General features: G+C 31.3%; 1 protein-coding gene across 3 annotated transcripts in view; it reads right to left on the bottom strand.

The window, feature by feature from the left end:
• The window catches only part of Src42A (Tyrosine-protein kinase Src42A), a 78,036-nt gene that overhangs the window by 33,154 nt on the left and 25,972 nt on the right, over window positions 1-18,910 (bottom strand). For all 3 annotated transcript variants that reach the window (XM_065512477.1, XM_065512475.1, XM_065512476.1), the window contains one exon: window positions 11,711-16,958. In XM_065512477.1, the coding sequence (XP_065368549.1) occupies window positions 11,711-16,671 (4,961 nt within the window). In that variant the 5' untranslated portion in view covers window positions 16,672-16,958. The remainder of the gene's footprint in view (window positions 1-11,710; window positions 16,959-18,910) is intronic.

Raw genomic sequence — 18,910 nt, forward strand, 5'->3', positions numbered from 1 at the left:
GTGAGCGTTAATAAGGTGATATTTTTTCGTTACCAAAAATGAACATGTTGACTGGCAAACAGATAACCAGCAAACAATTTGAATGATTTCAGAGAGCTTTGTAGGCGTCATCATTATCTTCCTAATTCGATAGCGTTAGTGGTAGGTCTTCATATACAAATTGTTCTTAAACAAAAAATTTACCTCTATGGAGGATTTTGGTATTGAAAATCGTCGAAATCGGCCCTTAAAAAACACTACAATCTCGATTTTTTGAAAGCTCCCATATAACTTCCAAATTGGTCCATAAATGGGCGAAACCCGATTAAAAAACTGTTTTACGGTTCAGATCTCATTGAAACAAAGTCTATAATTAACAGTACAACAGACAAAAAGATATTGATTGATTGACTCCTACATACTAGTGGGCGTGGCTTAAAACTATGTATGCCAAAGAGATGATTTTTTAACCACATTTTCGGTAAAATAATAAACTGATTTCTAAAAATCTAATACATTTGTTGTGAAATTGAGATAATACGTTTTGGAATGACGAAACTTTGAATTTATTTTTACTTTTAGAAGCAGTAAACAATTCAACAGGCTTCAACATTTTTTGCTGGGATATGAACACTCACGAGTACAATTTGTCAACAGACAGACAACTCGTTTTAAAGTTATCTGCCAAACAATTCATAAAAAGTCAAAAAATAATGTTAAAAAAAAACTTAATTAGAAGTAGGTTGCAAGATTGTTAAACTAAAAATTGTATTTAATTGAAGTTTAAGCAAGTGTTTTACATGTAAATGTAAATGTCCGTCTGTCATTCGGCAAAGCCAGAATATAAATAAGAGTAAACTATTGTAAAATTAAAACAACTATTTTCTACTTCTACTTTTAGATTTGTAACAAATTAAACAAGAGAACTCAAATCATTAAACTTAATTTTAATACTTATCCAGATTATAGTTTTGATTAGAATTTGTTGCAAACTTCAGACACTTACCTAAAAAAAAAGAAGAAAAATAAATGAAATTAATGATAATGATCGAATGCATCTATAAAAATTAATTCAGTAATTCTTCTGCCTCAAAAATGAGTAAATACCACAAATAATTTGATTTTTTTAAGATACTGAAGATCCTAAAATCTATACATCGATTAAAATTTAAAAGGTTCGGTTTTAAATGGAGATTGGGCTGGATAATAGATTCGGTTCTGAAAAAAATGTATATGCACCAGTACATACGAAATAAATGAATTGCATTTTTATTGAACTGAGAACTCCAAAATATTCTCTGAGCTTTTAATAAAATATTGGTTATTTTGACTGTGAGACAGATCCATCGTCATAAACGTCAAAACTAAAATACAAATTTCTTCTAAATACATACATTTTTTAAGGCACACAATTTAGATAAAGGTTATTTAAAGAATAAGATTATTACCTAAGAGACATTCTACAAATTTTTACATGAAATTGTGACTCTTTTGGACAATGTTTTTATGTAAGTAATTATTGGTCATAAACAATAAATGAAAACTGTTCAAACAAATACAATTTGTTAATCTAATTGTTTGATTAATTGACCACTTTTTTAAGATTAATTAAATTATTGAATTCACTTTTAATTGACATTAATTGCGTAATCATTAATGATTGAATAAATCTGAAAATAATATTGTAAAGTGTATTTCTATGTAAATAAATACTCGAATTCGAATAATAACAAATCATTATTGGTTATTTGATATGTAGTAGTCATATCGGGATTGCACAATTATGAATCAAATTTTCTGATGGTAGAAAAGCGCAGTCCTGACAATAATTCTAAATCTTTTTTTCTGTAGTTCATAATTTCGAGTATAAGCGAGAAACAAACATTTATTATGTCTGCCATTTTAGTGAACTTTAAAATTTCCTATACGTTTTATTGTATGGAAAATTAATAAATTTTATTTATTATTATTGGTAACAACATTTTGAATTTCCTTTAAAAATAAATATATACATGTAATAACAATTTCTATAATAATAAACAATAACAGAAATATAATCACGACTTGCCAAAATAATAAATAAAAAAACAACATTTTTAACATGCAATAATATACTACTGCATATGAGTGCTAAATAACAAAGTACGTAGGTTGTTATAAAAAGTATTGACATTTTCTGAAACAAAAAAAAGCAATATACATACATTTTTCCAAAAACAAATTTTAGAACTTTCAAATGACACAAAATATATTGTATCATCGACTTAACATAAATATAGGAAACAATTAACATCTGCATAAATTCTCAATGTGTCTACTCTTATTCAATACTAGTTGACCACCCCGGCTTCGCCTGGTAGTTCTTTAAGTTTGTCCAACCCACATACACCTGCCTGTTCTTATTTATTTGCAAATAAAATATCTAAATTTATACTGCATACTTTAGGGAGCTTTTTTCATTACAGTTGACTGGACTCAAAAAAAAATTTCCGAGTTTTACACGGAATTTTTGATTTTTATTTTCTTTACAAACCATCTCGAATCAAATAAAAAAAATCAGCCAAATCCAGCCGTTCTCACGTGATGCCATTATATACATGGACCATTTCATTTTTATATATATAGAAGATAGATTTAAATGCTGTGCAACAATCTTCAGTTCAGTTCAATACTTATAAAAGAGTCGACGTAAAAATTTAAATCTCAAATGCACACTTTAGAAAAATCTACATGCAAACGAGTATTAACTGACATGACACATTTATGTTTGTAACTCGTTGTTTTAAAGTGTGCAGATCAATTTCAATTAAAAAATATTAATTAGTGATGATGGACCACATGTGTTTGTTTCTCTCTCCTCTAAACGAAAGCACACAGTAGCACCAGTTAGTGAGTGAGTGAGTTATTGGATGATATTTTTGAGAAGTTAATGGATGATGGCGCCAAGCTACAACTATGATATTAAAAAAAGAAAAACAACAACAACTTTCAACAACAACAGCATCAAAACCAAAAATAAAATAAGTTTCAAACAACGTCATTCAACAGCAACTTTAGAAAACATGGCGGTGTAGTAAATATAATGACAATCATTAATTTTGTATTGTTTTAACAACAAACATGTTAAAAACCAATTAACAAATTTTCAAAATGAAATATTGTTGTTTTAAATACATGCTTCAGAAAGTTTTCTTTAATGAAAATTCCGCAATATTAAGAAATTTTATCAATTCTTGTACAATGTACATATTCCGCTGCATATCCATTTTATTTGTTCATTAGTCCCGGTCCACACTGTGAAACATTTGCTGCAAAACATTTTTAAATTCTCTTTTGAAACTGCATTCGTGTCCACACAGTGAAGTTTTTATTTTACTTTTCAGTTTTTGACATTTCTGTACAGTACGAATACGAACGAATAAATGGGGATGACATACTCAACAAAAACTTCAAAGTTCCCTTTTTCATTCCTCTTTCCCCTTTCATCAACAAACACAAATGTTTTGCAGCAAATGTTTCACAGTGTGGACCGGGACTTATCTGCAGATATTGTTATGTATTTGTTTTTTGCCAAAAATATAAAATATAAAAATTTAAAAAAAGCTACATACATCTGTCGATTGGCTGTCATTTTGTTTGTAATTCTATAATATTAAAATAGTTAAGAGGTCCGAATTAGTTAAATCTGAAAAAGTTTAAAGGAACTTTTCCAAATCAGAATGTTATTAAACAAATTTGAATCACTGTCATCATTTTCTCTAAATATAAATATCCTTCGAAGTTTTAATGTTAAGCATCTTAATAATTCCTTTAAGAACTCAAAATTTCAATTTGTATTAAATCGACTTACTAGAAAAGTTAAATTATTGTTGTCACACACAGTGAATATTTTTGGTTGTGGTAACCGAATATTTGCCTTGTGACTGAAAAATTTTAATTGGGGTCATAAATATTGGGTTATTTAAATCGTAGTTTAAATAACCCAAAAGTCTGTGGATCAATCGAATTATTCGACAACGAATAAATCACAACGAATCTGTTCTATCTGATCTATTATGTCATAAAATCATTATTTTAAAATATACAGTGGCGGCCAGCTATTTAGGGACAAATACAAATTTTAAGTGGCGTGGTGCCAAAACAAAAGGACCTAGGGTATGAAAATTAGTATTAATATTTCTAGTTTCTCAAAACTGTTTGGAAAAATCGGTACAACATACATATATGGACAAAGTTATGTGAAAATACGTAGATTCGCCTCAGCGAACATACGCTGTTAATAACATGATATGGCCAAAACAAGTGGAACTAAAAATACGAAATTTGGTCTGAATATTTTCTAATAATAAAAATATAAATATATATGTCGAAAAACCGTATGTGTTATTGGTGAATGAATGTATGAATTGGGACAGCTGTTAAAACAGCTGTATATTTGTGTAAATATTTGAAAAATTAATTGAGAATCACATGGAATTTAGCAAACAATTTTGTTCCACTGTATATGTATCATAACTTATTAAAAATGGTGATAAAAATTGTGGGTCTGAAAACGAAATAAACTCAATAAGATTATTATGATTATGATGTTTCCTAATCGTAAATAAAACTAAAATACACAGATGAACATTTGGATCAATACATATAGAATTGAATGTTTATTAAATCTATTAAGTTTTAAGAACATTTGAAATTAAAAACGTACTCGGCATTTGAAACGTGACAATAGAGGAAAACAATGCAGAAATTCTATATTATATTACATAAATTAAATAAAATAAAATAATAAAACTAAAAAAATACTTCATGTGGTTTTTATTGTTTTTTTATTTTTATTTGAACATGTCTATAATGATTTTTACGTGAAAATATAGTAACAATTTAATAAATGCACATTTTATAGATTTGGTGTTTATTTTTTATTCAAAAATCTTATTTCTTCCTGAATGTTTTTCGCAACTCAATACCTTAATGGGAGTCTGAGTGCTCATGAAGTACTGAAGAAGAAATACTAAAATAATATTTATCAGCAACTGGAAAATAAACATTAATTTGCTATAAAATTTTTTTTTTTGTTGAAGATTTTATAATTTCCTTGAAAATTCTGCGGTCACTTAAATTCAATGGCCAAATTAAATTGTATTTATAGCGAATTTAACTGGTTTTATGACTAAAAAAAATAAAATATCTAGTCGTTACAATCGTAAAGTCAAGAACTTTTAATTAAAACCAGACAATTTTGTTTGTTTGCCATCTAAAGTCTAAAACTGTTAATTGAAAAATATTTACAGCTTTGTGATTAAAATTAAAAACAAAAATGCAAATATACTACAATGTTATAAACAAGCCAAAAAGCTTAGTTTAAAAATAAAATTTTAAGTTCATTATACAAAAAAAAAAACAATAGCTGAACGATTTTTATAGAAGTTTTTAGTAGAAGTTTCAGAGTATATTTAGAATTATCTGGACTATAATATCCTGATTAAGTTTGGCTTAAAATTCATAAGAGTAAGGAAATAGAGCTCATTGGCCTAAAAATTGCCAAATAATTGTTTTTTCTCGAAAATTTCAAAATTTAAATCGCAGGTACGGAAAAACTATAAGAGATATTTTCATAATTTTTTCACATTTTTATTCCCTATTATATTCTTAATAAATCCCAATGAGATGATCAAAAAATTCTGAAATTTGTTTAACAAAATTTTTAAAAATTTGAAAATGGAGTTTTGTATCTTCCGTTAAAAAAATTTAATTTTTTTGTTCATACCTAAGAATAGGTTAACGGTATCCTACGAAGACAAAAACTCATATACAAGTATATATGGACATATTTTAAGTAAAAATGAGCTTTTATTTTAATTTTTATCAAAATATGTTAATTTTGTTCCTACATTTATTGTTCTAGTGGCCTGAGACACGTTAATGGCCTGGCGAATTTTTAATAACTTTAACATTTTTTGACCGATTTCTGCTTTTTATGTCTCATTAGAACGACAATTACCTACACATTTCGATTCTTTTAAATTAAATTACAAAAGTAATTTTTTAATGGCAAAATTTTTACAAAAACTGAAAAAAATGCATTTTTCCCCTTGTAAATGCATCTCAAAACTTCAGAGGGCTTGCGGCATGTCTTAACCCCAACCGATTTACCTAAAATTTTTTCAGGATAATTTTTTTTACTAATGTTCACCAAACTGGGGGGTGAGAATGGCCAAAATCCAACTTTCGTTTATTAAGGGCCACCCTAGTATTCAGTCTTAATGACCAAATATTTCCATTGTGGCTGAAATATTTTAGTAGGGTTCAAGTGACTTTTGGTTACTTGAATCGAAATAGTGTATGTATATATTTGAATCGTTCTATTGGCAACAACTCACAACGAATCTATCTTATCTGTGAAGAAACTAAAATTTCCCTGGAATTTCTTAAATAAAATATTATAGAAATTGAGTAGAGAGTTTATTGTCCATGAGAGCTACACCAAATATGATCCCATCGACCTTGATTATATTTCATAAAAATATTTTCTGCGTGTATACTCATATTAAGTATGATTTTTATTTATATTGATGAAGGTGTTAAATATTTCAAATACACAGAAAAAACTAATTCTTAAACCGTTTCAATTCAAATATTTGTCACATATTGAACTGGTTTCAATTATTTAATAATTAAATCAAGTATTCATTTGCTCAAAAACAAAATTTCTTGATATTTTCTATTGAATTTTGAGTTTTGAATTTGATTATTTTGACAATTGAATATACAATTTTCGTTATTGGTTGAATTTCAAATACAAAAATTATTGAATAGATAATTTTCGTAATTGAAAACACATTTTTGTTATTTTTTGTGTTTCAATTACACATACATATGTACATTTGTATTTACATATGTAGTATATATGGTCAATTCCACGAGAATGACTACCACGACCGAAAACCCAAAAACCCTTGAAACTTTTTTTCAAGATGATTTGAATAGGAGAAAACACTAAAATATTACCAATTGTATGTATTTAGAGCTTATTACATTTTATTATCAAAAATAATTGTTTAAACTGACTATATTTAATTTTTTAATTTAATTGGCATGTTTTAGGCTAAAATAGCGGTTAAAACTAAGCTCCCAATTAGCATATAGTATGAAATGAATTTGACTCTGTTTATTTGATATTATAAAATTGTTTATTGAAACCGAATGTATATTTTCTATTAATTTTTTTAGTTTTTGTATAAATATATTTACAGAATATATATTGTTTTATTATAAGAAAAAAATCTGTCAGGTACGGTATGTCACGTATGATATTAAATTTTATTTATTATAAAATCATCCAAAGATTGTTTTTATTTAAATATGACGGATTGTAAAGGAAAAGTATTTCTTTTAGTGTAAGAAACGATTCGAATATTTTCGAACGGAAAATGAGTTCCGTTTTATGTCACGTACGATATACCCTTTTTCGATATTTTGGACAACAATATTTCGAAAGAACTTTTTATTATATTAAAATATAGTAGTATGGAACATAAAGACCAAATTATTTTTCAGATACTCTTATTTTTGCAAAATCTATTCCGGGAGTTTTGCGGAACGGGTAATTTTGATACTTTTTGTTTCGACAATATTTTTGTTTTATCTTGTTTTAAGAAAGTCGACCTTCAAAATAGTAAGAACTCTTTTGAATCAATTTTATTGTTATTTTTTATCTTAAAGTACTAATGATGTAAAAAATGGTAAAGATTTGTTCTTTTGTGCCAAATGGCCACATAGTTGAGGTTTTAAATATAGGTTTTTTGAGACTAAACAATTTGTATTTTGAAAATTCATAATTTGAAAGCTAAGGGCTAAAAATTAATACATGGCTAATTTTTCGAATGTATCTATTGCTTTTTGTTTCGCTTCAAGAAAATCTATATGACGAAAATCAAACATATTAGAGAATTTGATTAAAAATTATTTTAAAAATGTATATCTTATGATTCAATGGAATGCCACAAAACGAGCTTATAACAAGAAAACATTTTAAAACTTATTTTATAACAAGCTCAATACTGGCTTGTTTGAAATTTTAAAAAATAAATTAAACGCTTTTTTTAAAAATAAAAATAAAACCCGTGCAACTCTGGGCACAAAGATATACACAGTTAGTTTTAATTTTTGCGTGTGCATGATATTGTCAGCTTCAGATGTAAAATATTTCATATTACATTACATATGTTGTATACAATGTGTACTTACATACATATGTACATATGAATGTGTGTATTTTTACATTTTTATGCTGACATTACAGAGCTTAGTTGAGACAGACGACTTTATGAGTTTTATTTGCGAGAGCAACCACAACAGTCGCCAGCTGTTATTGCTGAATATTCAAATAACAACCGATTTAATTTGTGTAACGTGAGTTAAGTTGACCGTTATTTACTATGTAAACTACATTGATATTATCATCGTTCGTTATGGTTACAGTTTCGCCAACTGTTTCCATGTTTATTATCGTGCATACACTTGCAATAATAAGTAATCGTACAAATCAAAAAGGTCAGAGGTCTTATATATATACATCCCACATATTTAACTTAATGACAATGTTTAAGTAATACACTTAAAAAAATATTTATAGTCAGTCACCCGGATATGCATATCTTTATATATATAATTCTTGTGTACGTGTTTGAGTGGGTCCCTGGATGGTTTAGATTCACAATGGGTGTGGCTCCTCCCATACGAAGTAAAAATGTATTAATAGCTACCGAGCGAAGTCGGGACGGTCAGCTGGCAGAGCTGTAAATGAATCATTCTTTTTTGATTTTAATTCATTATGAATTAGCTAAATTTTGAATTAATTCATTGAATTGAAAAAATGAATTGAATGAAATTTGAATCAATTCAAACGAATTAGGCAGAAATGAGTTGCAATTCATTTGAATTGAATTGATTTTGAATTAATTCAAATGAATTAGAAAAAAGAATTAGCAATTCATTTACAATTCATTTGAATTGAATTGATTTTGAATTAATTCAATTGAATTAGAAAAAAGAATTAGCAATTCAAATGAATAAATCAAAAATGAGTTGCAATCAATCAAATTCAAGAGCAAATCTCTAGGGGGAATGAAAAATTTCTCCTACCAAAATGAAAATATCCAGTACAAACATTGAAAAGCCTTGTCCTGTATCCGCGCCTGATCAATGAAAACATGGTGTTTGGAGTTTGTTTCTTCAAGAAGAACTGATTATTATTTTGAAATATGTTGAACGACAAAACACATTCAATATTCAAGAAGCAATTAATAATTTTTGAAGTTTTGTGACCCACGAGCAGCCAACGACAAACTTTTTGCTAATATTTATTTAAAAAAAATAAAACTATCTTCCACAAATAATCAAAAATCAGGAAAAATAACTAAATAACATTGTAATGCTTGCTGTCTTTTACATAAAAAATTAGTTGAATGACAAAACGACAGTGATGCTTACTGTAGATTTACTTACAAAATCAATTCAAATGAGTTGGAAATGAATTTAATTGAAATGAATTGCTAATTCTTTTTTCTAATTCATTTGAATTAATTCAAAATCAATTCAATTCGAATGAATTGAAAACGAATTGCAATTCATTTTTACCAAATTCATTTGAATTTATTCAAATTTCATTCAATTAATTTTTTTTGTGTGAATGATTCGATTATTACTAATATTTCCAAGAGGACTTTTTTGATTATTTACAAACCTATACTTACTATAATATCATCAAAAACTTCAAAACAATATGTTTTTTTTTATGATTTAATAAGTGTCAATAGTTGATGATTTTATTTTTATTGAAACCATTTCAATTCACATAAATTAATCTTTATTATGCAATTGTTATCGTTTCAATTAATAAATTAATTAATATGTAACTATTTGTGGCATCGAATGTTCGAATATGTAGCAGGAAATTGTTATCAACTACCTATTCAAACTCAAGTGATTGAAATCAAATTAAAAATGGTGTTTTTTTCATTAACATTGACTTCTAAAGCCAAGTGCAGTGCATAATAATTTTTATTTATGGTAAAAATCAAAATGATGCTAATGTCATATAAAAATAAAAATTAATTACCACATTATTGTGAGTTAGATACAAATGCAATTGAAAACTCTCTTGTTGGGTTTAAACTTTATAACCAACAAAGTTAAATATTAATGAGAATAATATGCAACAACGGACAGTAGGGGTGATCGGACGCAAACAAATAAATTTTTTACTATTCATCAACAAAATGAACTTTTATGGGACCTAAAAATTCGTGTTTAAAATAGTTTTATAAAAGTAACAATCTTTACCCGGTTCGCTTCGCTATCATAATCCTAATCGTAGTAGAATAAAAAAACTGATGAATATAATTTCAACAGGTTTTTTTTTGTAGTTTTTAAGGTTTTACCAAGATATATGTTTTACGCATAGATAGTTTAAAGATATTTAATCTTGAAATTATCATAAATCTTAATATTATAAACATTTTTTGCTTAATACATATTTAATTCGCCAACTTTCGAATATCCTAGTAAATACAGTCGTGCCAAGATACCAAGTGTTATCTATTATCCTCATATGGAAATGTTATTCGATATTGAAGTTCTTAATATTCCGATCCCTCTCAATTTTAGCCCAACTAAATGATAGGAAAGTAATTTCGACAAAGTTTTAATATTCTCGTAAATACAGATCTTCAGATATCCCACCCATATTTATTTCGTCTATGTACAAAGGTAAAATAACGTTTGCCAAGTTTAGAGGCTTGAAATGTTATAGTGTTCCAGATATTCAATAATAACATACAAAACCCATTTCTATATATTCAAAAATAACTATTTACATTGAATGGGAGGGACTGGGGGATAACACCCTTGCTTCAATCCCACACATTTTTAAACAAACTTCGTGCAGTACAAAGTTTAAAGACTTTCGCAATTATAGTTCTGTATATAAGTCGTCACACTCACCAATCCAATCCCTTTCGTTATCAGCCCAACTAAGTGTCCAATGGTAAACAAATTAACAGTGTCTGGTTTTAAATCTTCCACTATTAAATGAAAACAATGCTTGTGATACAATATATCAAACATTTTGTATCGTTATTAAATAAACAATGGAAAAACTAATTCATCAACATTTATTTATTTCAAGAATTATTTGCCATATCTGATGTTGGTCAACTTTCGATTTCATTTCGGGTTCTCCAAATACAACCTTAAAATAAAAATTAGTCACAGAGAAACCATTTAAAAGTAATGAGACCAGACGTTTCCCTTAAATATCCCTATTAGGCAATACACGACGACCGCTGACTAAAAGTAGAAAATAAACTCGCACTTTCATTACGAATAAACCCATAATTACAAGAAAATATTATTAAAATAAAATATGAGTGAGGAAGTTTGGTGGATGAAGTGATGGCGGCGGGGTATTTGAATCAAAATTATTTTCTATCACTGCACAATTCACCGCCATCAGTTGTATTATTCACCTTATTATTTCGTTGCCCTACACTTTAGTTTAGAGACGAAAGCATGGAAGTAAAGAAGCTAAAGAAGGTAAATGTAGTAGACTAGTGTCCAATAGTTTTGTGAATGAAACCAAAATGCAAATACAACTTTATTAACCAACAAAACAAAGAAATTATTAAATCAATAAATAAAATAAATAATTTAAACAAACAAAATCACTTACGGTTTTTCATTTAAAAATTCACCCCGCGTAAATTCCGATAGCCGCCGTGATTTACCTTTCTTGGCCGATGTTTTGCTATTGCCATTAGACGTCGCAGCTGGCGTTGTAGTTGTTGCTGATGTTGTTGTTGTTTTTAAGTTTGTGGTATTTCTGCTTGCCAAACACAGGCACGGCGTGTCTGAATGAATTGAGCACGTATTGCACACTAACTGGGCGGATGAGGAGGGGGAGAAGAATGTGTTATTGGATGACAATTCGGCACTAAATGTTTCAATGACACCACCACTACTACTACAATTATTATGATTATTCTTGTTACTATTGTTTGCAGAAGAGAGCGTTTCAAGACAGGTGCAATTCGATGTCATCCTTATGGATAGCTCCCATGAATTGCATTGATCTCGATTTGTGGAGGAGCTATCTTTGCTGTTCGATGAGAACGTAAAATCACAGTTACATTTAAGGGGAATTTGATTCGACCAGCGACGAAGTTTAACTTCTTTGTCTCTACCCGCCGATTGATTGGTCATGTTTCGATCTCCAGCAGTCATGGAGTTATCGAGCGATAGTTTTTTAATCAACTGCAATTGTTTTGGTTTCTGTTGGTCGCGTAGCAAACAGTTGTGTTGCTTCAGACTCCGACGAGGTCGTGGCGGCGAAGGTGAGGCCGGCGGAGAAATTATTACCGAGGTTGATATTGCATCTAGAGAGTTCGATTTTTGTATGGGGCTTCGTCCAACAGCACCAGCGTTTTCTCGATTTTTTGCAACTATGCGAGAATATAATTCTTCACTGTCGACTGGAATTAGATTTGAATGTAGTATTAACTCTTTGGATTGTTCTCTCATGTTCTCTAAATGTTCGTTGTTCGCGCTTGCATTGTTTGGTTTATCAGTTGATAATGATGGTGACGATTTGCTTTCGCCTCCCTTGTAGTTTAACATATTAGACAGTCTTCTCATTTTATTTGGCTTTGTAGCTTTAAGTAGTACATTTTTAGCATCCACTCCCTTCTCTTCATTCTGCTCCGGCGTACGTGCTTCATTGCTATTCTTCTTAGTTTCAATCACCTTCAATGGTTCGTCGATTTTACTCACGACAAAACGATTGTTAACAAGACACTTCAGTGGCAGTTGCTGTGTTTTTATGGTTGCAGCTTCGCCATTGGCATCCAATTTCTCTCCTTGTAAGATGTCATATATGGTGCCATATTTGTAGGCAACATTTGTGGTCACAACATTTAAAACATTTTCCTTATCCGCGACATTAGCATCAATTGTTGGAATTGAATTCGTTGTTACTGAATTCAATACTTGATTCTTATCGTCAACTTCTTGTGTTTTGGCTACATCCTTATTGGTAGTGTGTGTTGTGTTCAACTCCAATTGTTGATGCTGCTGTTGCTGATGCTGTTTTTGTATGATGTCATAAATCATGCCAGATTTCTTGATTTTCTCCAAATCGTTTTTATTGCCTTTCTCTGTGGAAAAGAAACAATCCCTCTCCAAAATAGCTGATAAACTTTTCCGTTGAAATAGTTTTTCGCTGTTGCAACCGCTGTAGCTATTGGAAGAGGTTAGCGGCGACGGCTGGGATGATTTGCGATGAAGTATTTCGTAGATAGTGCCATAGGTCATATATTTGTCGTATCGTTGGCATGTTAAATTATAAATATCGTTTTTACGCTGTATAATATCGTAGATGGTGCCGTACACCAGCTTATCGTAGATTTTGAAATTGTGTCGGTAATTGTTGGTGCCAGCACTTCCACTGGATTCCGGCATTTGACCGGTAACTTGTTGTAATTCCAACTTCACTTTATTGCCATCGTTCTTTGTATCGTTCGCTGGTATTAATTTTTTAACTCGTTCATTGTTTTGATCTTTTGAATTGGAGTTTCGTCGCATCAACAAAAACGAAGCATAACTTTTGCGCTGCTTTGAATTTTGTCGTTTGAAGGGAGTTGTTGCGGAGACTGATGCATCAGTACTTGCAGCAGATGGCTTATCAGTGTCCATTTCACTTTCGCGCACCAGTCGCTTAAATTCCTCATATGATTTACGACGCATGTGTGCTTTTTCTTTTTCTTTGGTCATTAACTGACGATCGAGAATTTTCGATAGAAAATCGGAATTTTTACGTAAAATATCTGTGGTGGCAGCGTTGATGGTGTGATTGCAATCGATTTGGTTGTTAGTCTCACAGTTGCTAGTTTTGTCCGCTTCGTTCAATGCTAGACGACAACATGTATTCGTTTTGTCATTATCATTATTATCAACAACACCATCATCATTACCATTACCACCACCACCAACACTACTACTACTGCTATCAGCACACTGTGTAGCAGTATCCATTTCATTTGTAGTACCTGGTACGGTATTAACAGCAAACTCGTTTGGAAAAGCCGGTTTATTACTACCGTCAACAACAACAACAACATCAGCACCAATATCAACAACGCCACCAACACTACGAACAGCGTTTAAATCTACAAGTGTTGTTGGTCCAACTTTGTTGTCTATGTCTAACGTCATTTTGGCCGAAGCTGGAGCTAACGCTAGAGCCATCGTTGTCGCACATTCTAGTTCTGATATTGATTCTAAGCCATTCAGGGTTGTTGTTGTGGTTGCTGCTGCTGTTGTTATTTCCGTTTGGTTGTTTTGCTGTTGCTGTTGCTGCTGATGGTTACTACTTGCGACCGTCTGCTGGCTAAGAGAGTCACAGTGCATGTCTTTGCTATTGTCGTATACTTTTCTAAGATCTTGATAGGTTTTGCGTCTTATATTTATTTTAGTCTCATTTGCCATACCAGTATCTACTACTGGACATGTTGATGGTGAAGACGATGTCGACGATTCCAAGTTTGTGTTGGCAAACATGGCTTTAAATTCTTCATAAGATTTACGACGATTGCGCGACTGTGTTAAGCACTCCTTATAGTTGAGACGGGCAATTTTTTCACCTCCTTGTGCATGGCTTCTAGCATCGTCACGTGTTGACACATTTGAGGGATTAGCCAAAGCCAGACCAGTGAAAATGCTGGCCAATGTTGGATGATTGACCGATGCTGATTGCTGTGGATTTTCCAGTTTATTTTGCATTTCAATAAAACCAGAATCCATTGAACTAATGGTGCAGGTAGAATCGAAACTAGTCTTTCGACTCGATGCATTGCTACGTGCTGGAGGAGGTGATTTGTTGGCGGGTAAATGTTCTACCAAGTCTTCAGAAACATCGGTTTCTTCCTCTGCCACGGTAGGTAAATCGACATTAGGTTGCGAGAGTAAATCTACCATTTGACTATTAGTATCACAAGTATTGGACATTAAAATTTTGTCAGCATCTTCGTCGTCATCATCGAAACTAATTAAATCCTTTACCACTGGCAAAGTGTCCATTACAATATCACAGTTTGTTTGCTGATTATGGGAGTTTTGCAATTTCTGAACGAAACTGTCCAGCTCAATTTGAACTGTATCCTGTAGGCCGCCGTGCACGGCACCCAGTTTGCGTTGGCGAACTGTATTCTCTGCTGCTTCGGGGAACCTCTCCCGCTGACCGGCCTTTTGACTTAGCGGAGGTTCATGAACGATTGCGCTAACCGTGACCACCTTTGCGGTGGTGGGCTGTTTGGACGCACTCAATTCCATCGTCATTTTCGTTTTACCGTTAGTTTTATTAACCGTTGCATACAGAGGCAGCTGTAGTGCAGGCGTTAACGACGATTGCTGATTGACTACTAATGGTATGTTTGCCATAACTGTTGCTGCTTTACCACAACAGTCACTAATACTATTGCCGCTACAGTAACAGTGACTGTGCCTGTTACCATTAATGCTACCACTAACAACACCGCTCGTCATCATAGTGGTGGTGGATTTTGTTAAAACACCACCGCAGAAATCGCCACCGCCACTGGCACTGGCACCACAACTACCAGCGCTATTACCTCCACCTCCATTACTGCACGCGTGGTTGCGATTGTGAAAGATTTTCACACTTTGCATTGGTAATTTGTGACGATTACTGTGATGACGATTACGTGCAATAGTAGCGGCAGACATATTGCAGTGTTTGCGTTGATATCGACGCGTGTACTTATTGGCAATATTATACATCGGATCATACAGCTGATGCGGTTCGTTGACTTTGCGAACAGATGCATTGCAAGGTTCTCCTCCCTGACGTATCGAGGAGGAACGTTCGCATGATTTTAACAAACGCTGTAACATTTGTTGCGACTGCGATTTGCGGTGCTGTGAAATTGCTGCTGTATTCCTGGAACAACGTGAAGTATTGGGATCATTCATGCATTTGGCACAACACAAGAATTCATAGAGGACAACGTCGTCTTCTGTTGCGGACGCCGGCGGCGTAAAGGTAGAATATTTTGGTTCCAATTCGAAATTCGGAGGACCTTCCAACTCGAATGTGGGAGTAGTAGACATTGAGGTGGGTGGTGTTAATGTTGGCAAGCAGGCGTTGGCATTTTTCTGTGCCGTCGTTGTAACCGGCATTAGAATATAGGTGTTTTTCAAATGTCGATGATGAACACCACTACCACTATTCGTTTCGCTACTTTGAGTTCGGTCTCGATTTTGATCAATATTTTCCTTGTTGCCGCCACCATCCGTTAGCATTGATGTCGTCGATGTTGTTGCTGTTGTGTTTGGTATTGTAGTCAATGTTGTTGTTGTGGTTGTTGTAGGGGTCGTTACACTACTAACATTGTTAACAATAGAGCTTTCAATGCTTATGCCACTATCAAGCAGCATAAATGTGCCATCTGAGGGAAGAATTAAGCGGCCCTCGGCGGCTGCATTAACCAATTCTCGCAAAGCTAAGACTTGTTTCTCGGTGACATTGCCCTGCAACTGAATGCCATGTAGGGCGAATGCTGTGGGTTTGTTGTTGACCGAATTAGGATCGGTGCACCAAACGACTGGCATTGTTGCCATATTGTTGGTGTTTCTTTGTGCTTGTAGTTTGTCTTCTCAAACCAATAAATTAAATTAATTATGTTCGCTGTTATTATAACTTACAATAATATTATGTTTGTTAATATTATTATCTGAGGTCGTGGAATGGGTTATTAAGGGAGGCAAGTTCATTTGACAGTCTTATGAATTGTTGATTTATGTTAATAATTTATTATTCTTTATTGTTTTTGTCGATGTAGCCTCTCTCTATCGAGCTCTCCTCAGCTCATACGCAGAGAAGGTGTTGTAGAGATTTATTAAGAAAACTGAATTTTTTTTAAAGAAATGGGGAAGAGACAGATACATATAATGCATTAAGTTGTGTTTAATAAAATTTATATTAACGCAGTTTACCAATGTTTCTGTGGATTCCAAAAAAACGTATGTTTTATTTTATTTCTTTACACTCGATCGATTTGATTTTTAAAATTCAAAAGACAATAAATAGACTCTATTTTCTATTGATTTATCCAATAAATACCCCAATAAGAACTTTAGGAAATCATCCCTTCATTAAATGTAAATAAGTTTATTTGCTTTAAGAAATTATCATTATTTAGAACAAAAACATTCGAAATGGTGTCAACGAAATTAATGGAAATTTATTTTAAGGTGACAGATTGACTGCAAACATGATTTTTTGCATGGTCTATGTTGAGGCGGTGGTGGTCTAACTATTTACATTCAAAAATATAATAATAAAACTGTATGTATTTAATGAATGAACTGCTTGTACATACAGATATATTTCAACAACAATAATGTAATAAATAAATAAATAAATGTATGTATCTATTGTATGTTAGCGAGTGTATATTTAGTTGTTGTAAATGACGCAAAATTTTGCAAAAATATCCAAAACAAACTTTATAAATAAATGTTTTTAATTTGTTTTGTTTTTACACACAAAACTATCAGCAAAATAAAAAATAATAAAAAAAAAAAAACATGTTAAAGTTGAAGAAGTCCCACACTTTTGTATCACAATTTATTTCAAATTGTGATCGCTGTTCATTCATGTTATTTTTGTTGTTTGGTCAGACTTTGGTTAAACGTTTTACAACAATTTTTATGATCATTTTATGCTTTTCCACTTTGTTATTGTTTTCTTTTATTATGATTTTAACAATTCGCTATTTTGTGTTTTTTTTTGTCTAAATGTGTTTGAATGAATGTATGTATGTAGTAAGTTTGTATTTTATTTGTTTGACAATTAGAAAAAAGTAACACGTTAAATGGCAATTTAAATGATACCAACGCAATTTGAATTTTCGTTAATATCAAGGTTGCATTTCATTTTAAAATTGTATAAATATTGAATTTGTATAAATTCGACATAATTGATGAGATTGTGTTTTATTTTAAATACCTAAACATACAAACTAAAACACACACACTTATTCACATACATACATACATTTTACATATTAGGATGGCGCCAAAATGTACAGATATTTTACAAATTGTCAGGATTTGCTACCGTTTCTCATAAAATACCGTTTTATACTTGCTATTGTTACAGCTCAGCTAGCATTGCGGAAATAACTGCAGTTATCGATAAAATACCGTTACAGCTATTCTATAAATTTTTGATTTCAATAATAGAGTTTATTGAGTTAGTATTGCCGATATCAACCATGATATACATAAATACTAAATTTACTATATGACAATCAGAATTCATCTTTAGTGTGTGTTTAACTAGTTTTGCTAGCTGAGCATGTGATAATGCTGTCGTATAAGCCAGTAGTATTCGCAAGAGACCTGTCACACGACTGACACAAATTCTTTATGGTGGAGTTAGTTGAAATTATACTATGCCCATGTTATGACACCTAACTCACCCTTTGGTGTGCAAATACTCGTAGTGTTAATATTTTGTACTTTATTTTTAGAATTATGTAGTTTCTTTATTTGTATACATTCTCATTTGAAGAAGTTCTTTATCGAAACGAATTATGGATTTTTTCAGATTTAACGTTGGACCCCTCTTATAATAATGTTACATACAACATTATTGAATTTTACCCACTGAAAAGCGTTACTCAATTCCCAGTAATGAACAGAATTTTTTAATATTTCTTATCAAAATTTCCGGTCAATTTACTCCAAAGAGTGAAACAAATTAAATATGTAAGTTTTGTATTTTATATCCAATATTTCACTACTCTTTTGTGACGTGATTTGTTGGGTAGTATAAGGAGTGAGATCGAAAAAA

The sequence above is a fragment of the Calliphora vicina genome, chromosome 5 (assembly GCF_958450345.1).
Source record: "Calliphora vicina chromosome 5, idCalVici1.1, whole genome shotgun sequence".
NCBI lineage: Eukaryota > Metazoa > Arthropoda > Insecta > Diptera > Calliphoridae > Calliphora > Calliphora vicina.